Source organism: Coregonus lavaretus, assembly GCF_964263955.1.
Source record: "Coregonus lavaretus genome assembly, chromosome: 31".
NCBI classification, from domain to species: Eukaryota; Metazoa; Chordata; class Actinopteri; order Salmoniformes; family Salmonidae; genus Coregonus; species Coregonus lavaretus.
This window is the reverse complement of record NC_140018.1, coordinates 37,717,664-37,744,406: the sequence shown is the minus strand read 5'-3', so window position 1 is coordinate 37,744,406 and position 26,743 is coordinate 37,717,664. Positions and strand designations below refer to the sequence as shown.

Here is a 26,743-nt window from a genome sequence, read left to right as displayed (position 1 = left end):
CTTCTCGTACTTGCTTTCCGTAACAGCTGCATTGCACGGGGATAGCAAAAGCAATATAACAGCAAATTAAACGCGGAATCTGCAAGTCTAGCTAGAAAAGCCTTTTTGGACACCAGAACAAACATGGTAAGAGTGATTGTTTGTGTTTTTTCTTCTTACAATGCAAGATCAACTTTATTATTCAATCATTTGACTTTTGCTTACTGTGGCTAGCAGTAGCCGGAGCCACAAGGCTCTGGCAGGAGCTCGCAACTTTACTAGCTACGACTATAGATGCAAATTTGCCTAAATGGTATGAGCTAAATGTAGTTACTAATGTTAGCCTCATGAATGTGGATGACTATCATAGTACAAGAGCAGCAACTATGTTATCGGGACAGCAGTTAGGAAAGCTGATTTGTTAGTAAAGAGACTAAATTCCGTCAATGCTCAATTCTCATTGGATGAATTGTAACTGTCGGTGAATAATACAATACCAGCTGCGCTGTGTGAAATAACAATATTTACCTACTTCATGCAATTGTGGAAGACATCGTCATGGTCAGATTGTTTGGTCGTTAGCTACATTATTAGCTATAAAACATATAGCCTAGTCAGACTACTATTGCTGTTCAAGCTGGCTGACGTGCATTATTAAGTAGTTAATGTTAAATACACTCAAATATTGTTTTATTTTTTCATTAGTCCACTGTTGATACAGTCCAAGTCTGATTAATCAGGCTGTAATACACAATTAATTGGTATATACAGCCTGAAACTAATGACTGCAAAATCGTATAAATGTTCCTTACAAGAATGTTTAATAAAATTACATTTGAACTTACTCTGGTGTTGGCTTCAGATGGTCAAAATTCGAGACAAAATATTCATGCGTGCATGTACTTCCGTCTTGTGCACGTGCCTTCGGTCATGCGCAAACACGTATGCATGCATACTAACTGAAGTCCGCACGGATTTATATGTTTTTGCGCGTATGCCTGGTGATAGAAATGTCAACTTCAGTACCAGCAATCTAAAAAGTCGGGTAAAAAAAGACGTTCCTGTTGATATTGTCTCAAATTTAGACCATGTGAAGGACCAACACCACAGACAACCGGTAGAGTGAGTTAAAATGTAATTTTATTAAACATTCTGGCTTGTAAGGAACATTTACACGATTTTGTAGTCATTAGTTTCAGGCTGTATATATCAATTAATTGTGTATTACAGCCTGATTAATCAGACTAATACAGTCCCAAAATATTTTTGCATGTCAGCAGTCCATTTTTCAAGATATTGGACTTTCAAGAAGCAAAGTGTCACTAGGAACATTATCATGATGATGCATGCATTTTGTATATCTTGAAAACTTGACTGCTGACCAATGACTGTATATATGGATGGACAAAGCCATCGATCACGTGACACCATTCATTCCTATGTGAAGACTCAATAGCGCATAGAAGCCAAATGAAGTCGGTTAAGATGGCATTTCATGGAGACCTAACATGCGCAGGGTCATGGCTAGAAATAATAATATAATAATATGCCATTTAGCAGACGCTTTTATCCAAAGCAACTTAGTCATGTGTGCATACATTTTTACGTATGGGTGGTCCCGGGGATTGAACCCACTACCCTGGCGTTACAAGCGCCATGCTCTACCAATTGAGCTACAGAGGACCACGGTTCCAGCTTTTGTCAAATTAACGTCAAGTTGATATTTTTCTGCATTTTATCTAACCCTAACCATTTCCCTCCCTTAACCTAATTCTCCTAACCTGCTACGTTAATTCTCCCTACCTGCTGCGTAAGTTCTCCTAACTTTCCACAAAAAGTAAAATCGGATGTTAATTTGACAAAAGCTGGACCCCTTCTAGCCACCATCTACCCCAGGAAGTGACGTTGCAGGCTAGCTCAGTGCTGACCCCTCTCATTGAGTAACTCAAGTTGAAGGCTGACCAGGGTACTGCAGGCTAGGGTTGGGCAGTTTCCAGATTGTCATACCGTCCTTCTCTCATTCTGGGATTTACGGTATTACCGGTTTAGTACACAAGCCATAAAAAAACCAAAAAAAAAACATTGGGGATCTGTTACCAGAATGCTAACCAAATTAGCAAATTCTTTGCTTTATCTTGGCCAGGTCGCAGTTGTAAATGAACTTGTTCTCAACTGGCTTACCTGGTTAAATAAAGGTGAAATAAAAATAAAAAAGCACAAGTAATAGCCAATTTCCATGGAGGCTGCTTACTAAATATGCTAACGAGCGCAAAATAAAATAAATGAATTGCAAAGACCGGCAATCCAGCTCATAAAGTTATACATATAGTTAGGAGCCACCGAATGTCATTTTTGGTGAGTTTGGACATTTTACAAGCAAATGAACAGTTTTGATGCATGCTTATCTGCTCTGAAGCAGCATGTGTACACGCTGTGTCTGTCTGGAGTTGCTAGGGCAAAGGGCCTGCCTGCTGCTCGGAGAAGATGGGGGAGGAGCAGACGGGCTGAAAACGGAGGAGAATAAACGCAAGGAAATCAAACGATAGCAGTGGCAGCTGTACAGATAACTCCAAAGGGCTTTGACTTCTCAAACACGGCAGAAAGCTTACACAATATGATGCCCCATCGCCTTATTAATTCAGTAATTTACTTAGATAAACTTAGGGGTCACGTTAATGCAGATTTATTTTATTTTTTTCACGCAGGAAAAATAGAATGCGTAAAATCTCTTGCTGCGTTTTATAAACGCAGATCTAAAATGCTTCTTATTGTAATTTCTGCTCGGCATCAGACACATTTTGTGCTTTAGTTGCACTTCTCCACTCGGATGAGCATTCATTAACGGCCATTCTATCAGCAGACAGTGCTCTGACTGATGTGTAGCTTTTTTCTCTGGTACTTTTTTCCATGTAGCCAGCCTAAAATTTAAAGATGAACTTCAAGCAAAACATTAGGAACTGTAGCTGGCTACATTTACATTTAGATGATAAACATTAGAAATGATGGCCATGCGTCGTTCATTTACTTGTGTGGCTGCCAGCCAAATAGCGTTGCACTTCTGTTGTCATCTGATGAAAATGAAGCTATTTTCCGCCGACTGTGTTGTACTAATGTATTTTCAGTGAAGGAAAACTATAGTTGCACGTCCCTGATCACTCTATTGAAGTAAAAAAAACTGACTTTCGATATAAAACGCAACCCCTGTCAATACAAAGCTGGACTCACCTGCTCCCGCTTTCACCCATTGTGCTATTTACAAACAAACACGTGACTGGCTGAACTGTTCTGGGGAACTATCGTAAGCTTTAAAATGTACAATTATGTGACTGGTGAAATGAAGGACATTATCGGCTTTATCTCCTAACGTGTTGCACCAGTTGACTGCAGGTATTTACTTTAAAGTAGCTACAAAAATAAAAATGTATTGAAAAACTTCAAAGAAATAGTTTCAATGGTATTGAAAAACCATCCTGTGGTTATTTCCAAATACCACGGTATACCGCCCAAGCCTACTTCAGGCTGCCATTGGCAACAAATTATAATTATAACTTGTTCTGTGTGCGATTTTAAAATAATTGGTAGGACATACATCTGTTGTAGTATAAGCAATTATTGGTACCATGATTGTCTTCAAATATTGATTTTATGTACATGAAGATTGCCATTTTTCCATTCACTATAATGGGGGATCCTGTTTTCTGCTAACAATGCCTGCAGTACCATGGTATGCCCTGATGTGGCTTCAACGAGAGGGGGAATTGGTTTTCCCTGCTGCTGACATGTAACACATTTTGGGACTATAGGGCTGGGTGATATGGTCAAAATATCATATCACTGTATTTTTCAAAATTTTGAAGGTATTTTATATTTTGGAATAATAAAAGTTCAAAATTTGGTTTGAATAGTGCGTGACTCTAGGGTGGCAACACTTACATTCTAAGTGATTTCAATGGGTCTCATTCTGATTGTTCAACCAAAAACACTTTTCTGCATTTTCTTCAATTTCTGCACTAATTTGAGAGAATTTCCACACTGCCACATAGGGCTGCACGGTATGGTCAAAAAATCGAGGTCTTATTTTTAACCAAATGTTACAATTGCGATTTTGATCAAAACACTTGAGTGAACTGTTGAAATCATGTAAAATGAATTATTATTCTAATTCTATAGTTAGAAGATAATAGTGGGCACTTTGTATAGTGTTTGACATGATAACGAATGAAAATGCCAGGGAGGAGTTATTGTGACAGGGTAGGAACCAAAGTGTTGGTCAGTGTTTCATAGGGAACCCTATAATCTTTGGCTACATTAGCTAAAGGATTTCTCTTAGCTACTTGATGTAGCTAAGATATTGATGCTCGCCTATTTCTGTTTAATTTAGAAGATACTTTTGCACAAACATGCTGATTTAGGCCTTCACATCACTGGTATCAGGCTGTATAGCTAGCTACGTTTGTTCTGACTCAGTACATTTATTAGCTAACTATCCAGCTAACTAGCGATTAAACACAACTTAGTCACAACTTGCTAAGAAAAGTGAAACTAGCTGTTTGCAGATGTAAGAAACAAACTAATAGTGTAATTATAGAATGCTTGTGTATTTATATTAAGAAGAAAAGTGGGAACAGCATCGCAGTCATGAACATTGTTGCATGTGCTGCATTGACCATGCAGACTGAATGCAAGTGTCACGTGGTTGATAAAAAACAAATGCGCTCCTTGAGTGACGGGGCGGGGCTAGGTCTGTGGGCAAAAGCGGCATGGAGAGAGAGCGTGAGTAGCGGAGTAAACTATAAAAATGGACTTGCATACGGCGTATCACATAACAAACCAAATATTCAAATACCGTTAAAGAAGGTAAAGTAAAAACCCAAACCAGTCTGTGCATCAATACTGGTGTATCTGATTGGATTTTTCCTTTAAAGGACCCCCCCCCCCCCCAGAGGAAGTTGTATGTCAAAGTAATTTCCTGTCCTAGAGATGAAATGCATGTTTAGGTTCCAACCAGGGTTTCCGTTAGGAAAATGTGGCACTGGACTTTTGACCGGCAGCATTTTAATTTACCAGACATTTCAGAAATTTACCGGGCCCATATGCATTAGGTGCATAACCTAATTCGGTCGTCCACCCACGGTGCTCAGAATGACACATTTAGATTATGGTAATTAATATTAACAGAACATGCAAGTCGAGGATGCAACGAATTCTGATGCGCACTTTTTAAAGATGTTAGAATAACTGTCCACATGTACTTTTACTCAGCCAACAAGACGAGTAACGAACAGCAAAATTACTAGCCTATGTCAATCTACTATCCCCTATAGTAGAAAGTTTACCTATTCTATTGGTCAGCTTGTCGAGAAAGAAATGGCCTATTCCAAATGCTCTGGGACAGTTGTGGGACGTTAGATCCCAAATTCATACAACCAGTAGGCCTAGGCTACATAAAAATGTTAAAAAGCAATGACTTTGATGCAACAGATCAGAATGTTTAGCTTAAAATGATAAACTATTATTTCTTCACATAAGTGCAGCAATGTGCACAAGGCAGTAGGCTACGCTCGAATGTTTGTTCCATAATGCAATTAGCGGAAAAGACTTGTCAAAAAGCGCACCGCACATACGATCAGTTTCATGTGACACTGTGTGTGTGTGTAGTGGTTGTGGCCAATGGCACAGTTTGAGGCCCCCCTCTTGGCCGCAGAGACAAAATGTTGTAGTTTTAAAGCTAATTACCTGCAATTATACACATTTTACCATAGCATAAGTACAAGGCATAAGCCATCTGAGTGACTCAAACACTATAACAAAATCAATGGGGGCCCCATGCCATGACATTTTTGGAATTTTAGATTCTCCCTGACTGTCTAGTTTTTATTTTGGTGATTGTTAGTTCTCAAAGCATATCTTATTTTACAAAGTGGGATTAAAATGGATTTAATTGTCTCTTCTTCTTTTTTTTTGTCGGCGATCTACACAATTCTGTCAGTGGAAGAAAAATTCTAACATTTAAAAATATATATATCTTGATTTAGATAAGTATTCAATCCCTGAGTCAATACATGTTGGAATCACCTTTGGCAGTGATTACATCTGAGTATTTCTGGGTAACTGTAAGAGCTTTCCACACCTGGATTGGGCAACATCTGCCCATTTATCATTTTCAAAATACTTCCAGCTCTGTCAAATTGGTTGTTGATCATTGCTAGACAACCATTTTCAGGTCTTGCCATACATTTTCAAGCAGATTTAAGTCAAAACTGTAACTTGGCCACATTCACTGTCTTCTTGGTAAGCAACTCCAGTGTAGCCTTGTGTTTTAGGTTATTGTCCTACTGACAGGTGAATTCATCTCCCATTGTCTGGTGGAAAGTAGACTGAACCAGGTTTTCCTCGAGGATTTTGCCTGTGCTTAGCTCCATTCCGTTTCTTTTTTATCCTGAAAAACTCCTGTCAGTAATGATTACAAGCATACCCATAACTATGTTTGAAAATATGGAGAGTGGTACTCAGTAATGTGTTGTATTGGATTTGCCCCACACTTTGTATTCAGGACAAAATGTAATTGTTTTGCCACATTTTTTGCAGTATTACTTTAATGCCTTGTGGCAAACAGGATGCATGTTTTGGAATATTTGTATTCTATACAGGCTTCCTTCTGTTGACTCTGTCAATTAGGTTAGTATCCCCTGTAGCTCAGTTGGTAGAGCATGGTGCTTGCAACGCCAGGGTTGTGGGTTCGTTTCCCACAGGGGCCAGTATGAAAATGTATGCACTCACTAACTGTAAGTCGCTCTGGATAAGAGTGTCTGCTAAATGACTAAAATGTAAATGTAAAATGAGTAACTACAATATTGTTGATCCATCCTCAGTTTACTCCTATCACAGCCATTAAACTCTGTAACTGTTTTAAAGTCACCATTGGCCTCATAGTGAAACCCCTGAGCGGTTTCCTTCCTCTCCAGCAACTGAGTTAGGAAGGACACCTGTATCTTTGTAGTGACTGGGTGTATTGATATAAGTTCAGGAGTAAAAATGTGCAACTATATGCAACCATCCAAAGTGCAATTAATAACTTCACCATGCTCAAAGGGATATTCAATGTCAGCTTTTTTTATTTTTACCCATCTACCAATAGGTGCCACTTATTGCACACGGTGAGTCCATGCAATTTATTGTGACTTGTTAAACACATTTTTACTCCTGAACTTATTTCGGCTTGCATAACAAAGGGGTTGAATACTAAATTGACACAAGACATTTCATCTTTTCAACCTAGCCTACAAGTGAAAGTGTATAGCGTAGGTGCACAGGTCGAGAGACAAATTGGAGTAATCAAGGTGACCGACAGTGACACATTCAATACTTCCTTGCACATAGAGGATCTAGATACATTTTCTAACCTCTCTGGATTACAACCAAATTATGACAAATATTACGTATTGGATCACAAAAAAATTAAAATGTTACATTACCATGTAGTTTACCAATAAAATGGTCTGATGGTGATGTGGATATACTTGGAATACATATCCCAAAGGAAATAAATGATCTCACTTCAATACATTTTAATAGAAAGTTAGCAAAAATAGATAAGATCTTGCTACCATGGAAAGGTAAATACCTGTCAATTTGTGAAAAAATCACCCTGATTAACTCTTTAGTATTATCCCAGTTTACCTATTTGCTTATGGTCTTGCCTACGCCTAGCGAACAGTTTTTTAAAAATTATGAGAAAAAAATATTCCATTTTATTTGGAACGGCAAGCCAGACAAGATTAAACAGGCCTATTTATATAATGAATATGAATTCGGAGGACAAAAATTATTAAATATTAAAGCATTAGACCTATCACTAAAAGCTTCAGTCATACAAAAGTTATACTTTAAATCCGAACTGGTTCTCTAGCAAATTAGTAAGATTGTCTCACCCAATGTTAAAGAATGGCCTTTTTCCCTTTATTCTGATTACAACCACTCACATTCAGTTATTTGAAAAGGAAATCATCTCCCAAATATCACTATTTCTAAAACAAGCCATAGAAAGTTGGTTGCAATTTCAATTTAATCCTCCAGAAACTACAGAACAAATAATGCAACAAATATTGTGGTTAAACTCAAATATACTAATTGACAACTTTTTTTTGGACAAAATGTTAAAAAAAGGTATAATCTTCGTAAATGATATCATCGGTAGGACTGGTGGAGTTATGCAGCTAACAAAAACATATGGAAATGTCTGCTCTACCCAAAATGACAACCAAATAATTGCAGCCTTACCGCAAAAATGGAAGAGGAAAGTGGAAGGGGGAGAAAGTAAGGAACTTGTCTGTCGGCTTTGCATTAAAGAACATAATTGGTTAAGGAAAACTGTGATAAATAAAAAGGTATCAGTTTCATTTAAGGACCAAAAGATTGACAGCTGTCCCATATAAATTGCAAAAGAGATTTTTGACGTACCAATCCCATGGCATAGTGTTTATAAACTGATACGCAAAACGACACCGGATTCAAAACTTAGAATCTTTCAATTTAAATTATTATATACAATTCTTGCTACCAATAGAATGTTATTTATATGGGGGATACAATCTTCCCAGCTCTGTAGATTTTGCTGCGAAGAGACAGAATCATTAGATCATTTGTTTTGGTACTGTCCATTTGTAGCTTGTTTAAGGACACATGATTGCAATATTTACCTGGAGCTAACCCTGCAGATAGCATTACTGGGTGATCTGAAAAGTCAGTAAATCGATCAATAATATAATAATACTTTTAGCAAAAATGTTTATTTTCAATTCACAATCTGTAGAAACGTTCAGAACTTTTGTAAGACATCACAGTACAGTTGAAAAAAAAAATAAAAAAAAAAAAAAAAATATATATATATATATATATACATACATACATACATACATACATACATACATACATACATACATACATACATACATACATACATACATACATACATACATACATACATACATACATACATACATACATACATACATACATACATACATACACATACACAGTGGGGGGAAAAAAGTATTTAGTCAGCCACCAATTGTGCAAGTTCTCCCACTTAAAAAGATGAGAGAGGCCTGTAATTTTCATCATAGGTACACGTCAACTATGACAGACAAATTGAGGAAAAAAAATCCAGAAAATCACATTGTAGGATTTTTTATGAATTTATTTGCAAATGATGGTGGAAAATAAGTATTTGGTCACCTACAAACAAGCAAGATTTCTGGCTCTCACAGACCTGTAACTTCTTCCTTAAGAGGCTCCTCTGTCCTCCACTCGTTACCTGTATTAATGGCACCTGTTTGAACTTGTTATCAGTATAAAAGACACCTGTCCACAACCTCAAACAGTCACACTCCAAACTCCACTATGGCCCAGACCAAAGAGCTGTCAAAGGACACCAGAAACAAAATTGTAGACCTGCACCAGGCTGGGAAGACTGAATCTGCAATAGGTAAGCAGCTTGGTTTGAAGAAATCAACTGTGGGAGCAATTATTAGGAAATGGAAGACATACAAGACCACTGATAATCTCCCTCACCCCGTGGGGTCAAAATGATCACAAGAACGGTGAGCAAAAATCCCAGAGCCACACGGGGGGACCTAGTGAATGACCTGCAGAGAGCTGGAACCAAAGTAACAAAGCCTACCATCAGTAACACACTACGCTGCCAGGGACTCAAATCCTGCAGTGCCAGACGTGTCCCCCTGCTTAAGCCAGTACATGTCCAGGCCCGTCTGAAGTTTGCTAGAGTGCATTTGGATGATCCAGAAGAGGATTGGGAGAATGTCATATGGTCAGATGAAACCAAAATAGAACTTTTTGGTAAAAACTCAACTGGTCGTGTTTGGAGGACAAAGAATGCTGAGTTGCATCCAAAGAACACCATACCTACTGTGAAGCATGGGGGTGGAAACATCATGCTTTGGGGCTGTTTTTCTGCAAAGGGACCAGGACGACTGATCCGTGTAAAGGAAAGAATGAATGGGGCCATGTATCGTGAGATTTTGAGTGAAAACCTCCTTCCATCAGCAAGGGCATTGAAGATGAAACGTGGCTGGGTCTTTCAGCATGACAATGATCCCAAACACACCGCCCGGACAACGAAGGAGTGGCTTCGTAAGAAGCATTTCAAGGTCCTGGAGTGGCCTAGCCAGTCTCCAGATCTCAACCCCATAGAAAATCTTTGGAGGGAGTTGAAAGTCCGTGTTGCCCAGCGACAGCCCCAAAACATCACTGCTCTAGAGGAGATCTGCATGGAGGAATGGGCCAAAATACCAGCAACAGTGTGTGAAAACCTTGTGAAGACTTACAGAAAACGTTTGACCTGTGTCATTGCCAACAAAGGGTATATAACAAACTATTGAGAAACTTTTGTTATTGACCAAATACTTACTTATTTTCCACCATAATTTGCAATTAAATTAATTAAAAATCCTACAATGTGATTTTCTGGATTTTTTTTCTCATTTTGTCTGTCATAGTTGACGTGTACCTATGATGAAAATTACAGGCCTCTCTCATCCTTTTAAGTGGGAGAACTTGCACAATTGGTGGCTGACTAAATACTTTTTTCCCCCACTGTGTGTGTGTGTGTATATATATATATATATTTATATATATATATGGCAAATATAAATATATGGCAAATATAAATCCTATATGGATGGTGTTAAAAGATAAATGGGAGGTGTTGAATGGAATGAAGGATGGAACTAATAACAACTAACAACAAACAATAACAAGATAACTAATAATGTGAGCATACTGTGACCATAATAAGTATATACAGTGGGGAAAAAAAGTATTTAGTCAGCCACCAATTGTGCAAGTTCTCCCACTTAAAAAGATGAGAGAGGCCTGTAATTTTCATCATAGGTACACGTCAACTATGACAGACAAATTGAGGAAAAAAAATCCAGACAATCACATTGTAGGATTTTTTATGAATTTATTTGCAAATTATGGTGGAAAATAAGTATTTGGTCACCTACAAACAAGCAAGATTTCTGGCTCTCACAGACCTGTAACTTCTTCCTTAAGAGGCTCCTCTGTCCTCCACTCGTTACCTGTATTAATGGCACCTGTTTGAACTTGTTATCAGTATAAAAGACACCTGTCCACAACCTCAAACAGTCACACTCCAAACTCCACTATGGCCCAGACCAAAGAGCTGTCAAAGGACACCAGAAACAAAATTGTAGACCTGCACCAGGCTGGGAAGACTGAATCTGCAATAGGTAAGCAGCTTGGTTTGAAGAAATCAACTGTGGGAGCAATTATTAGGAAATGGAAGACATACAAGACCACTGATAATCTCCCTCGATCTGGGGCTCCACGCAAGATCTCACCCCGTGGGGTCAAAATGATCACAAGAACAGTGAGCAAAAATCCCAGAACCACACGGGGGGACCTAGTGAATGACCTGCAGAGAGCTGGGACCAAAGTAACAAAGCCTACCATCAGTAACACACTACGCCGCCAGGGACTCAAATCCTGCAGTGCCAGACGTGTCCCCCTGCTTAAGCCAGTACATGTCCAGGCCCTGTCTGAAGTTTGCTAGAGTGCATTTGGATGATCCAGAAGAGGATTGGGAGAATGTCATATGGTCAGATGAAACCAAAAGATAACTTTTTGGTAAAAACTCAACTCGTCGTGTTTGGAGGACAAATAATGCCTAGTTGCATCCAAAGAACACCATACCTACTGTGAAGCATGGGGGTGGAAACATCATGCTTTGGGGCTGTTTTTCTGCAAAGGGACCAGGATGACTGATCCGTGTAAAGGAAAGAATGAATGGGGCCATGTATCGTGAGATTTTGAGTGAAAACCTCCTTCCATCAGCAAGGGCATTGAAGATGAAACGTGGCTGGGACTTTCAGCATGACAATGATCCCAAACACACCGCCCGGGCAACGAAGGAGTGGCTTCGTAAGAAGCATTTCAAGGTCCTGGAGTGGCTTAGCCAGTCTCCAGATCTCAATGCCATAGAAAATCTTTGGAGGGAGTTGAAAGTCTGTGTTGCCCAGCGACAGCCCCAAAACATCACTGCTCTAGAGGAGATCTGCATGGAGGAATGGGCCAAAATACCAGCAACAGTGTGTGAAAACCTTGTGAAGACTTACAGAAAACGTTTTACCTGTGTCATTGCCAACAAAGGGTATATAACAAAGTATTGAGAAACTTTTGTTATTGACCAAATACTTATTTTCCACCATAATTTGCAAATAAATTCATAAAAAATCCTACAATGTGAATTTCTGGATTTTTTTTCCCTCATTTTGTCTGTCATAGTTGACGTATACCTATGATGAAAATTACATGCCTCTTTCATCTTTTTAAGTGGGAGAACTTGCACAATTGGTGGCTGACTAAATACTTTTTTTCCCCACTGTAGGTTGTAGGCTGGGAGCTTTTGTGAAAGAGCACCGTTAGAAAGATATGGCATATAGAAGCAAACCGGATGGACATCATGAAAATTATCGGAGAGGTTGAGAGTAGAGGAAGTTCAGGAGAAAAAAACAACAAATACAATTGTAAAATTGACTGTGTCCATAAAATGGAGATAGGATTCTACTTCCAGCTTATACCTACTAAGCATTGTTGTTCACAAGTTTACTCCAAGTAGGGAAAGGGTGGCGGGATTGGAAAGTAATAAAGGGGAATATATATATATATATTTTTTTTTTTTTTTAAGATGTGTGTGTATGTATGTGTATATACAGTGAGGGGGAAAACAGTATTTGATCACCTGCTGATTTTGTACGTTTGCCCACTGACAAAGAAATGATCAGTCTATAATTTTAATGGTAGGTTTATTTGAACAGTGAGAGACAGAATAACAACAACAAAATCCAGAAAAACGCATTCAAAAATGTTATAAATTGATTTGCATTTTAATGAGGGAAATAAGTATTTGACCCCTCTGCAAAACATGACTTAGTACTTGGTGGCAAATCCCTTGTTGGCAATCACAGATGTCAGATGTTTCTTGTAGTTGGCCACCAGGTTTGCACACATCTCAGGAGGGATTTTGTCCCACTCCTCTTTGCAGATCTTCTCCAAGTCATTAAGGTTTCGAGGCTGACGTTAGGCAACTCCAACCTTCAGCTCCCTCCACAGATTTTCTATGGGATTAAGGTCTTGAGACTGGCTAGGCCACTCCAGGACCTTAATGTGCTTCTTCTTGAGCCACTCCATTGTTGCCTTGGCTGTGTGTTTTGGGTCATTGTCATGCTGGAATACCAATCACGACCCATTTTCAATGCCCTGGCTGAGGGAAGGAGGTTCTCACCCAGGATTTGACGGTACATGGCCCCGTCCATCGTCCCTTTGATGCGGTGAAGTTGTCCTATCCCCTTTGCAGCAAAGCATCCCCAAATAATGATGTTTCCACTTCCATGCTTCACAGTTGGGATGGTGTTCTTGGGGTTGTACTCATCCTTCTTCTTTCTCCAAACACGGCGAGTGGAGTTTAGACCAAAAAGCTCTATTTTTGTCTCATCAGACCACATTACCTTCTCCCATTCCTCCTCTGGATCATCCAGATGGTCATTGGCAAACTTCAGACGGGCCTGGACATGCACTGGCTTGAGCAGGGGGACCTTGCGTGCGCTGCAGGATTTTAATCCATGACGGCGGAGTGTGTTACTAATGGTTTTCTTTGAGACTGTAGTCCCAGCTCTCTTCAGGTCATTGACCAGGTCCTGCCATCTAGTTCTGGGCTGATCCCTCACCTTCCTCATGATCATTGATGCCCCATGAGGTGAGATCTTGAATGGAGCCCCAGACCAAGGCTGATTGACTGTCATCTTGAACTTCTTCCATTTTCTAATAATAACAAGATCTCGCGATACATGGCCCCATCCATCCTCCCCTCAATACGGTGCAGTCGTCCTGTCCCCTTTGCAGAAAAGCATCCCCAAAGAATGATATTTCCACCTCCATGCTTCATGGTTGGGATGGTGTTCTTGGGGTTGTACTCATCCTTCTTCCTCCAAACACGGCGAGTGGAGTTTAGAACAACTTCTTCCATTTTCTAATAATTGCGCCAACAGTTGTTGCCTTCTCACCAAGCTGCTTGCCTATTATCCTGTAGCCCATCCCAGCCTTGTGCAGGTCTACAATTTTATCCCTGATGTCCTTACACAGCTCTCTGGTCTTGGCCATTGTGGAGAGGTTGGAGTCTGTTTGAGTGTGTGGACAGGTGTCTTTTTATACAGGTAACGAGTTCAAACAGGTGCAGTTAATGAGTAGAGAACAGGAGGGCTTCTTAAAGAAAAACTAACAGGTCTGTGAGAGCCGGAATTCTTACTGGTTGGTAGGTGATCAAATACTTATGTCATGCAATAAAATGCTAATTAATTACTTAAAAATCATACAATGTGATTTTCTGGATTTTTGTTTTAGATTCCGTCTCTCACAGTTGAAGTGTACATATGATAAAAATTACAGACCTCTACATGCTTTGTAAGTAGGAAAACCTGCAAAATCGGCAGGTTATCAAATACTTGTGTATATATATATAAAACATGGTGGATTGGAAGTGATGCAGACAATTACATTGATGGAAGTTACAATCTATCTGCAATATTAAGCTGCTCTACCCCCCCCAAAAAATAAAAATACTTCCTCTTGCCTGCATCTGGCTGATCTGGGGTGTAATCATTAGTCCAAACAGTTCCGTTTCGCAACTAAAACGAGAGATTCAGGTAGGTCCATCCCCTTTTCGTTCCGCTTTCTTCCATTTTAAGAAACTGTTTGCAACAGAATCAACAGAATGATCACCCGCACACACAATTCACTTTCATAGGAGCCACATAGGCCTACCAGCATCTTCACTTTGCTCGTTGTATAATTCCTTCTAGCATCTACGCAATCTCCTCCTTTCCTTTTCCCTTTGCTTGTGGACGTCAGTGCACAACACAACAACTGTCTGTGACAAGGTGGGAAAAAAAACTCAAAGCCAAACCTTCATACCATAACCGCTACACAACCTACATAGTTGTCACCATATTAGCTAACGTCATAGTCCAATCCATGTGTACAATCACGCAGTACAGTGTACATTAAGCAGTTTAGCAGCTACACTGACAGGCCCCGGTGGCAATAAATTAATAAAACAGACAGCTTACTCTGACTTGGAAGAGTGGCCGTGTTGGATAGCCTAAGCCAGCTAGCTAACATAGTGTTCCTCTCTGTTTTAGTCAGGTTGTTGAGTAGGCTAAATTAGCTGCATTAGCTAGTAAGTGAAAGGTAAACTTAGAAGAAGAAAAATACAAAATATAGCTAGCTCTCCCTCTGCTGCTTTTCCTTAATTTTTGAAGATTCACATTTTAATTAAAAACTATTAAATTGTCTGTCTCGGAGTCAACTACTCACCACACTTTTTTATGCAGCGCTAGCTAGCTGTAGCTTTCAGTTCTGATCCTTTGATTGGTTGGACAACATGTCAGTTCATGCTGCAAGAGCTCAGTTAGGTTGGTGGATGTCCACCGGAAGTCGTCATAATTACTATGGAAGTCTATGGAAGGGGGTGAGGCAACTGTAGACCTTCATTGCAAAAGAATGGGTGTTTCTCTATATGCATACTACCGTGCTCCACACTCTTTTTAAATAGCCCATATGAATATATGTAGCCTTAGCAAGTTATTGATTTCATTAACCTTATTTCTAACATCGGATAACATTAATATATTAGCCATTTCTGAGACTCACTTAGATAATTAATTTGATACAGCAGTAGCAATACAAAAATATAACATCTATAGAAGAGACATGGTTATGGGGGAGGTGGTGCTGAATATATTCAGAGCCATATCCCTGTAATGCTTAGAAGATCTTATGTCAAGTGTTATTGAAGTGTTGAGGTTGCAGGTTCACTTGTCACATCTAACGCCTTTTCTTTTGGGGTGTTGCTATAGGCCACCAAGTGCGAACAGTCAGTCTCTAAATAATATGTGTGAAATGCTTGATAGTGTATGTGATGTAAACAGAGAGGTCTACTTTCTTGGGGACCTGAATATTGACTGGTTTTCATCAAGCTGTCTGCTCAAGAGGAAGCTTGTTACTGTAACTAGTGCATGTAATCTGGTTCAGGTTATTAATCAACCTACCAGGGTGTTTACAAACACTACAGGAACAAGATCATCCACATGTATCGATCACATTTTTACTAATATTGTAGAACGTTGTTCTAAACCTGTATCCGTACCCATTGGATGCAGTGATCACATATATCCAGATAAGCCAAAGTTCCAACAGCTGGGCCTAAAATAGTGTATAAGAGATCATACAAAAGATTTTGCTGTGACTCATATGTGGATGATGTACAAAATATTTGTTGGTCTGATGTGATTTAATAAGGAGTATCCAGACGCTGCACTTGATGAATTTATTAAATTGCTTCTTCTGATTATTGATAAACATGCACCTGTTAGGAAACTGACTGTTAGGACTGTTAAGGCTCCATGGATTGATGAGGAATTGAAAAACTGTATGGTTGAAAGAGATGGGGCAAAAGGAGTGGCTAAAAAGTCTGGCTGCACATCTGACTGGTTGACTTACTGAAAATTGAGAAATGATGTGACTAAACTCAACAAAAAGAAGAAGAAACTGTATAAAGCTTTGGAGTACTTTAAATGAAATGATGGGCAGAAAGACAAATTCAACTCCATCTTTCTTCGAATCAGATGGCTTATTCATCACAACCATTTGATTTTGGCAATTATTTTAATGATTACTTCATTGGCAAATTGGGCAAACTTAAGCAGGAAATGCCAACAATGGACAGTGAGCCATCGTAGTCATGCATAAAAACAAATAATGAAAGAAAAGCATTGCAAGTTTGAATTTTGTAAAGTTAGTGTGGGAGAGGTGGACAAATTATTGTTATCGATCAATAATGACAAACCTCCTGGCATTGACAACTTAGATGGAAAGCTACTGAGGATTGTAGCTGACACTATAGCCACTCCTATCTGTCATATCTTGAATCTGAGCCTAGAGGAAAGTCTTTGTCCTCAGGCCTGGAGGGAAGCCTTTAGTAATTCCACTACCCAAGAATGTTAAAGCGGCCTTTACTGGTTCTAACAGCAGACTTATAAGCTTGCTGCCAGCTCTTAGCGAACTGTTTGACCAAATACAATGTTATTTATCTGTAAACAAATTAACAACAGACTTTCAGCATGCTTATAGGGAAGGGCACTCAACATATACTACACTGACACAAATGACTGATGATTGGTTGAAAGAAATTGATAATAAGAAGATTGTGGGAGCTGTACTGTTAGATTTCAGTGCAGCCTTTGATATTATTGACCATAACCTGTTGTTGAAAACTTATGGCTTTTCAACCTCAGCTCTGAATCCACGATATGGCAATCTATCTAATATAACTCAAAGGGTTTTCTTTAATGGAAGCTTCTCTAATGTCAAACATGTAAAGTGTGGTGTACCACAAGGCAGCTCTCTAGGCCCTCTATTATTTTCTATTTTTGCCAATGACCTGCCACTGGCATTAAACAAAGCATGCGTGTCCATGTATTCTGATGATTCAACCATATACACATCAGCAACCACAGCTAATGAAGTCACTGAAACCCTTAACAAAGAGTTGCAGTCTGTTTTGGAATGGGTGGCCACTAATAAACTGGTCCTGAACATTGTATTGACTTACTATGAGCTTGTGATCTACACCCAATACAGTGGGTATTGTAGGTAAACATGCCAGAATTAACACGGCATGTCTTTATTAACATATCAATATAAAATGTTGTACTCAGGCGACATGATGTCAATAGGCAACATTTCATTCCATAGTCGGAGTGTATTTTCTCTCGCTTCAGCTCGAATAATGGGCGCCATTGATTTCAAGAAATGTAATTTTCTACGTGTTTGCATCATTTCTGTGCATACTTTCTGTTGAAGCTTGCATCAATTTATGCTTCAAAATATGTACAAATGGAGTACTCATTCGAGAAGTGCCCTCCGTGCTCCGTTTCGCATACTTTGATTATGAGTCATACCACGACCCTCCTGTGCTCCAATTTGCGTGTTTGGAGCACGGTAGTATGCATTTTGTCAAACACCCAGTGTGTTTTAATCAGTTATTTGGTGACGTGAATATATTTAGTATAGTTTTATCTAAAAAGGATAACTTTTGTTTTATGTTTCACTTTCTATTTTCTGAAATTCACTGAATAGGATGGTCCTCCCCTTCCTCCTCTGAGGAACCTCCAGTGGTGGTAACATTCAAATAAAACCCAGCCCTGAAACAAAACGTAGGCTGAAAATAATTTGTTATATCATAGGAAAAGACAACGCATACACACAGATTTGCAAGTGGGCAGTTCGGAGTTGTCATTTCAATCCCAAATACACTGCTCAAAAAAATAAAGGGAACACTTAAACAACACAATGTAACTCCAAGTCAATCACACTTCTGTGAAATCAAACTGTCCACTTAGGAAGCAACAGTGATTGACAATACATTTCACATGCTGTTGTGCAAATGCAATAGACAACAGGTGGAAATTATAGGCAATTAGCAAGACACCCCCAATAAAGGAGTGGTTCTGCAGGTGGTGACCACAGACCACTTCTCAGTTCCTATGCTTCCTGGCTGATGTTTTGGTCACTTTTGAATGCTGGCGGTGCTTTCACTCTAGTGGTAACATGAGATGGAGTCTACAACCCACACAAGTGGCTCAGGTAGTGCAGCTCATCCAGGATGGCACATTAATGCGAGCTGTGGCAAGGTTTGCTGTGTCTGTCAGCGTAGTGTCTATAGCATGGAGGCGCTACCAGGAGACAGGCCAGTACATCAGGAGACGTGGAGGAGGCCGTAGGAGGGCAACAACCCAGCAGCAGGACCGCTACCTCTGCCTTTGTGCAAGGAGGAGCAGGAGAAGCACTGCCAGAGCCCTGCAAAATGACCTCCAGCAGGCCACAAATGTGCATGTGTCTGCTCAAACAGTCAGAAACAGACTCCATGGGGGTGGTATGACGGCCCGACGTCCACAGGTGGGGGTTGTACTTACAGCCCAACACCGTGCAGGACGTTTGGCATTTGCCAGAGAACACCAAGATTGGCAAATTCGCCACTGGCGCCCTGTGCTCTTAACAGATGAAAGCAGGTTCACACTGAGCACATGTGACAGACGTGACAGAGTCTGGAGACGCCGTGGAGAATGTTCTGCTGCCTGCAACATCCTCCAGCATGACCGGTTTGGCGGTGGGTCAGTCATGGTGTGGGGTGGCATTTCTTTGGGGGGCCGCACAGCCCTCCATGTGCTCGCCAGAGGGAGCCTGACTGCCATTAGGTACCGAGATGAGATCCTCAGACCCCCTGTGAGACCATATGCTGGTGCGGTTGGCCCTGGGTTCCTCCTAATGCAAGACAATGCTAGACCTCATGTGGCTGGAGTGTGTCAGCAGTTCCTGCAAGAGGAAGGCATTGATGCTATGGACTGGCCCGCCCGTTCCCCAGACCTGAATCCAATTGAGCACATCTGGGACATCGTCTCGCTTCATCCACCAACGCCACGTTGCACCACACTGTCCAGGAGTTGGCGGATGCTTTAGTCCAGGTCTGGGAGGAGATCCCTCAGGAGACCATCCGCCACCTCATCAGGAGCATGCCCAGGCGTTGTAGGGAGGTCATACAGGCACGTGGAGGCCACACACACTACTGAGCCTCATTTTGACTTGTTTTAAGGACATTACATCAAAGTTGGATCAGCCTGTAGTGTGGTTTTCCACTTTAATTTTGAGGGTGACTCCAAATCCAGACCTCCATGGGTTGATAAATTTGATTTCCATTGATAATTTGTTTGTGATTTTGTTGTCAGCACATTCAACTATGTAAAGAAAAAATTATTTAATAAGATTATTTCATTCATTCAGATCTAGGATGTGTTATTTTAGTGTTCCCTTTATTTTTGAGCAGTGTATATCATACTTAGACTAAAACATAAAAACATAAAACTTAAATCGTTGTGCTGCAATATTGGTAAACTCTGGCCATCATCTTTCAGCTCGAGAAAGTGGATTTCTACTGGTGTGGGCGTTAAGCGTAGCCCAGATCATTTTTGACCAACCTTTACTTGGCGACACTAACTCAATTCTCGACTGGGAAGACAACGCATGTCTTCTAAACTTGTGTAGTTGCAGGGGGTTTGTTTTAAATTAGAAAAATACATGTTTTGCTCCATGAAGTAATCCAAAAACGTGTACTATTTTAAATATTCTCTCATAGATTGCGACAGGTGGGTGTCCACCACAAAGTGTTGCATGTCATGACACTCAACTGTCTCGATCAATGAAAGAAGAATTGAAATAGACAAGATGGCGGTGTACACATTGTTGGATTACTTCATGTAGCAAAACATTATTTTATTCAATAAGAGTATTTTCTAAATTGAAACGAGCCCCCTGCAACAAGAGATGGAAGATCCCAGTCGGGAATTGAGGAAGTATCACCAAGTAAAGGTTGGTCGACAATTCTCTGCTACGCTTAACATTACCTACCTAATAACGCCTATCAGCCAGCTGGAACAGTAATAATGGTTTGACTAGGAAATCTTTTTAATAGCTATTACAGTATAGTCCTAATGTACACTACCGGTCAAAAGTTTTAGAACACCTACTCATTCAAGGGTTTTTCTTTATTATTCTACAATGCAGAAAATAGTAAAAAATAGTGAAGACATCAAAACTATGAAATAACACATGGAATCATGTAGTAACAGAAAAGGTGTTAAACAAATCAAAATATTTGCCTTGATGACAGCTTTGCACACTCTTGGCATTTTCTCAACCAGCATCATGAGGTAGTCACCTGGAATACATTTCAATTAACAGGTGTGCATTCTTGAAAGAAATTACACAAATTAACTTTTCTCCTTAATGTGTTTGAGCCAATCAGTTGTTGTGACAAGGTAGGGGTGACATACAGAATATAGCCCTATTTGGTAAAAGACCAAGTCCATATTATTGCAAGAACAGCTCAAATAAGCAAAGAGAAACGACAGTCCATCATTACTTGAAGACATGAAGGTCAGTCAATATGGAACATTTCATGAACTTTGAAAGTTTCTTCAAGTGCAGTTTCAAAAACCATCAAGCGCTATGATGAAACTGGCTCTCATTTGGACCACCACAGGAATGGAAGACCCAGAGTTACCTCTGCTGCAGAGGATAAGTTCATTAGAGTTACCAGCCTCAGAAATTGCAGCCCAAATAAATGCTTCACAGAGTTCAAGTAACAGAAACATCTCAACATCAACTGTTCAAAGGGGAGGGTGTGAATCAGGCCTTTATGGTCGAATTGCTGCAAAGAAACCACTACTAAAGGACACCAATAAGAAGAAGAGACTAGCTTGGGCCAAGAAACACGTGCAATGGACATTAGACCGGTGGAAATGTGTCCTTTGGTCTGGAGTCCAAATTTGAGATTTTGGTGGTGCTGGTGACACTGTCTGATTTATTTAGAATTCACAGCACACTTAACCAGCATGGCTACCACCGCATTCTGCAGCGATATGCCATCCCATCAGGTTTGGGCTTAGTGGGACATGACCCTCCAGCATGACAATGCCACCAGCCATACTGCTTGTTCTGTGCGTGATTTCCTGCAAGACAGGAATGTCAGTGTTCTGCTATTGCCAGCGAAGAGCCCGGATATCAATCCCATTGAGCACGTCTGGGACCTGTTGGATCGAAGGGTGAGGGCTAGGGCCATGCCCCCCAGAAATGTCCGGGAACTTGCAGGTGCCTTGGTGGAAGAGTGGGGTAACATCTCACAGCAAGAACTGGCAAATCTGGTGCAGTTCATGAGGAGGAGACGCACTGCAGTACTTAATGCAGCTGGTGGCCACACCAGATACTGACTGTTACTTTTGATTTTGACCCCCCCTTTGTTCAGGGACACATTATTCAATTTCTGTTAGTCACATGTCTGTGGAACTTGTTCAGGTTGTCTCAGTTGTTGAATCTGATGTTCATAAAAATATTTACACATGTTAAGTTTGATGAAAATAAACAGTTGACTGAGAGGACATTTCTTTTTTTTGCTGAGTTTATGTAAAAATAGCCTACATAAAGCCAACAAATAAAAACATTGCAGCCTGCAGGTTGAAAATATCCTGATAAAAATAAATGTCCTATAAATCACATTGGCTACACATGGCCTGTCTGCAACAAACTAGAAACGTATTAACTTGGGTCCAGGCCGAAGCTTGTGCTAGCAAAATTGGAACGTATAAAATATTCTGGGCCTTCAGTTTCCTGCACCAGTGAGCTCGGGACAGACACAGCTGTAGGCTATTTGCGCAAGGGATAAGAAGCAGTGCTCGACTTGGGCAGGAGCTCACCGGAGATGAGTACCGGCACCTCCAATTTTCTACTGCTTGAGCTCCTGTTCCTCTTATAGAATATTAGCTCAAAAGTATTGTGGAGCTCCTGCACCTAAATATAAACAGTACCAGCACCCAAAATGAGTACCGGAACCTTTTTCAGTCCAAGTCAAGCACTGATAAGAAGCCTATTTTATGACGTTTCCACTGGATCAGAGCGTGACATTGTTCCCTTTCACGCTGAGTGGTTATCAAAAGGGAGAGAGCTGGAAAGATTTTTCTAATACATTGAGGAGCTATTGTAATTGTCAATTGATGTAAAAACAGACTTTGTTTGCATGCTGTTTTGAGGTGAAGAAAACATTACTTTGAGAATCTCCACACGTCATTAGTGGTGGTGCGTTAAGCCATTCAGAAAAACTATCAGATGCCTACATTTGCGCGCAGGCCATACTTCTACGTGTCCTTACTCAACATTGACAGGAGCGCTCCAAACAAAAGAGAATGACTAAATTAACAGAACTCGTAAATGGAATTAAACAAACAAACTTGTTTCTCACAAGTGTAGCATAGGTTGTGCACTCTGCAAACAGTGTCCACTCAGATAACGAGAACAGGAAGACTGGAATAATAATATTAAATGACAGCAACCAAAGTAAGAAACATTGTAGATTAGAGATTATAGGAATTAACGGTAAATGTACTACTGGTGATATATGTAATGGGGAATTGATATACACTAACAATCAAACGCAAACAATTCACACTGAATTTATGAAACAATGAATGTGCACAAATTTGCGGGAGAGCGCATTCTGGAGAGAGAAGTGCGTTGTGCATCTGGGCACATGATCAACCGATCGTCTGCATTGGCCATGCAGCATTTACAGTGATATGGCCTCCGCAGAAGTCAGGGCAAGAATGGACTCGGCAGAAGTCAGGGCATTCATAATTATTGCGCAGAGCTGTTGTCAAGGAAGTGAGTTTGTGTTTATACAGGATGTACCGCCCCCACCTACTGTCAACCAATCATGTCAATGCGGAGCTACACAGAGCCCTCCGCATTGTTACAAAATTTGGGAGGCGCGTGGTGATCCGGTACAGAGCTCGATTTGGCCTCTTCATGCCTCTGGAGGCTCCGCAATTGCGTCACACCCTCCATATGAAGCCTCTAAAACAATCTCGGTCGACAAACAGCCGAACGACCAAACAATCAACCAGTAGACTAATTGGGGTCAGCCCTAGTCTGTGACAATTGTTCTTGTTTCTCTGCTTTGCAGTCACACACAATTCTGCTTGTCCAGCCAACAAAGAGACCAGAGGGGAGAACATATGCCGACTACGAGTCAGTCAACGAATGCATGGAGGGTGAGAGTCAATCTACAGACAGAGTGCAACAGAGTTTTTAAAACCAGGGTTCCAACAGGCTAATACTTCCGGGAATGTCTCGAGAAGCAGACTCCACAAACCAGACCGTGGTTTGGGAAGTAGATGGGAGAAGTGAATGTGTCCTTAGTTGTTAGTTTTCTCAATCTAAAGGCACAACCTAGATTTGAGCCAATGTCTTATGTAGCTGAGCATGTCATTACTACAACCTCACGAAAATGACAAACTGACACTTTTTCATTTTCATCAAAAACTACATTATAGCAAATGTAGCCTTTGATTTGACGACCTGCGCGACTCAACCGTTAGACCAGATGACGTGTTTCTGCGCATGAGCTTAGCTAGCTAACGTCGCCATTTTGCTACAGTGTGCCCTATTGAACACGACCCTAGTGTAAAAAATTAAGCGCACTGTGCCAACAAACGGTTAAAAGTAGCAGGTGGCCGTCTAATCGACTCTGACCAGACATCTACATCAGGGTTCCCCAACTGGCTGCCCGCAGATTTGGCCCAACAAGTTTTATCAGCAAAAATAAAATTAAAATACATTAAATGTTTTCTTTTGGAAATCTGTTCCAAAGTATTCCCACGCATAAGAGATATGTGATCGTATACAGATGTAAGCACGGTTTGAAATGATTGTTTTAGTCAAATATTATATGTTTGGGCTTCTTGCGGTCAATTTGCAGTCTACAAATGATTTTATATTATGTTCCCGGCCTCCTGACCATCCGCTCAAGAAAGGAATTGGCTTGCTACAGAATCTAGTTGATGATCCCTTACCTACATGTTGACATTCTACAACGCCACCGTTCGTCGGCACCCAGCAGGCGATCGTGCAGCCACCCGTTGAGTTTAATAGTTTGTCGCCGTGGTGTTTTGTCCTTAACTTAAGTATTTTCACACGTTGCAGTTCTATGTCTCACCCTGTGTCCCTCCTAATCCAGGTGTGTGTAAAATGTACGAGGAGCACCTGAAGAGGATGAACCCCAACAGTCCCTCCATTACCTATGACATCAGCCAGCTGTTTGACTTCATTGACGACTTGGCCGACCTCAGCTGTCTAGTGTAAGTAGTACTGTACAACCTCACCGTTAAAGGGATAGTGCAACATTTTAGCATTTTTCTACTTACCCTTTTTCTACTTACCCAGAGTCAGATGAACTCATGGATACCATTTTTATGTCTCTGCGTGCAGAGGAAGTTGAAGGTAGTTTCTGGAGCCATTGCTAATTAGCGTTAGTGCAATGACTGGAAGTCTACAGGAACAGCTAGCATGCTACACCTAATGGTGTAGCCCAGTAGCCTAAACTCCACCTTGCTTACCAGAGGGCTAAGTGGAGCTAATACTATACTGCAGGATTGTATTCATTAGTCCACACTGTAGCAAAACGTTTTGCAATGTAAAATGAATACAAGCCTTTACAGGTAATCCCTCCCCATTTAGTTCCTAGTGAATACGACCCTGTTCTATCCTGTCATTTCACAGCTCTGAGGAGCTGTCAAAAGTGGCCAAGGTTTAGGGGGCTAGGGGTCAATTTTGGATTTGGACTAAGAATTGCCTTCTGTTTTCACCCCAGTAATAATGAGGTCTAGTAGGCTATTTGACCCCAAGGCTTGATCTAATGAGAGAAAGTTATGTTCATGACATGTCTCTCCTGGGTCATATTCAAAATGTCTTGCAATAGAAAACTAGTGTTTCTTATTGGACAATTCAATGGGTGTAATCATTAGTCCAAACTGTTTCAAACAGTTGAGAGTTTCTATTGAACAAATTAAGGTAGGTCCCTCCCCATTCCCTAGTGAATACACTCCAGGTGTTTCCTCCCAAGTTTGTCTTTTTTCTTGCTTTTGGTGTCTAATGAATACGAAAATTTTTACATTTTAATCATTTAGCAGACGCTCTTATCCAGAGCGACTTACAGTTAGTGAGTGCATACATTTTTCATACGAACCTCCTACTCTATCCAGGTACCGGGCGGACACTCAGACGTACCAGCCGTACAACAAAGACTGGATCAAGGAGAAGATCTACGTGCTGCTGCGGCGTCAAGCCCAACAAGCTGGGAAGTAAAGGCAGGAAGGGAAGGAGCCGAGAGGTTGTCTCCTTTGCACAGATCTAGGATCAGTTTACTCCACCCTGAAGTAAAAACCACTAGGAAGTAAAAAGCCCAAACTGATTCGAGACCAGTACATAGGGGCAACTTAATCCTGCACCAGGGGTGGGCCTTGGCTTTTTGGTAGAGGCTGTATAGTGAGGGGGACAGTGGCCCTTTTCGAATACACACAGTGCATTCACCCTCCCTTGAGATAATCACAGATCTAGAAGTGATTGGATAGATGAGAGCAAGGTTATCAACCATTTTGCTTTCACCAATTCAACTGAATCCGATAAGTGATTAGTCCAAAGAAGGGAGGAAAGTATTCGAACAGCGACAGTGATCTGGGGGTGGGGAGACAAGCCTATGATTTGTTTGGGTCTATTCTTTGTGGGAGTGGCTATTTGATGGAAGGACTAATTTATTGGTAAAGATGGGTCTATTGAACAAAAGAAACTAGACAAACAAGGATACAGGAACTAAAAACAGGACAACTATTTTTGTATCGTTATTGTTTGTCTTTCAATAAACGTTAATTTCTGTTCAAGGAAGAGGGTTATGAGGAATGTGACTATTTGCTTTGTTTTTATAAAAGTAAGCGAGAGTTTAATTGAAACACGCCACTGATGGTGTCCGATAAGGGTGTAATTTGTTCATTTTATAACATCTGACAAATGATTGTCCTGAAATGCTGATTATTAATTTAGGGTGAGTTGTCGGATTTATTTTCCATATTTGCACCTCTTACTACCATAATTTTTATTTAAGACCTGTGAAATCCTGTTTTTGTAAACTTTATTTGGTATTTGTCTGACATCTGTTCATGTTTTCTCCAGTAATTATGTTTATTTTCTCTGAATACAGGAAATAAACTATTCTTTTCAGATTTTA

At 40.4% G+C, this 26,743-nt stretch overlaps 1 protein-coding gene across 1 annotated transcript; it reads left to right on the top strand.

Annotated features, from left to right (window-relative positions):
- LOC311106465 (enhancer of rudimentary homolog) lies at positions 1-26,743 on the top strand. The gene is made up of 4 exons (XM_084148801.1): positions 1-126; positions 23,648-23,735; positions 24,701-24,821; positions 25,725-26,743. The coding sequence occupies exons 1-4, from the start codon at positions 124-126 to the stop codon at positions 25,825-25,827; spliced, it is 315 nt and encodes a 104-aa protein (XP_084004927.1). The 5' UTR covers positions 1-123; the 3' UTR covers positions 25,828-26,743.

Excerpts from the sequence above, each read along its gene's own strand:
- LOC311106465 (XM_084148801.1), top strand. Across the intron at positions 23,736-24,700 it reads AGTCAACGAATGCATGGAGG|GTGTGTGTAAAATGTACGAG; the intron begins GTGAGAGTCAAT and ends CTCCTAATCCAG. Across the intron at positions 24,822-25,724 it reads GCCGACCTCAGCTGTCTAGT|GTACCGGGCGGACACTCAGA; the intron begins GTAAGTAGTACT and ends TACTCTATCCAG.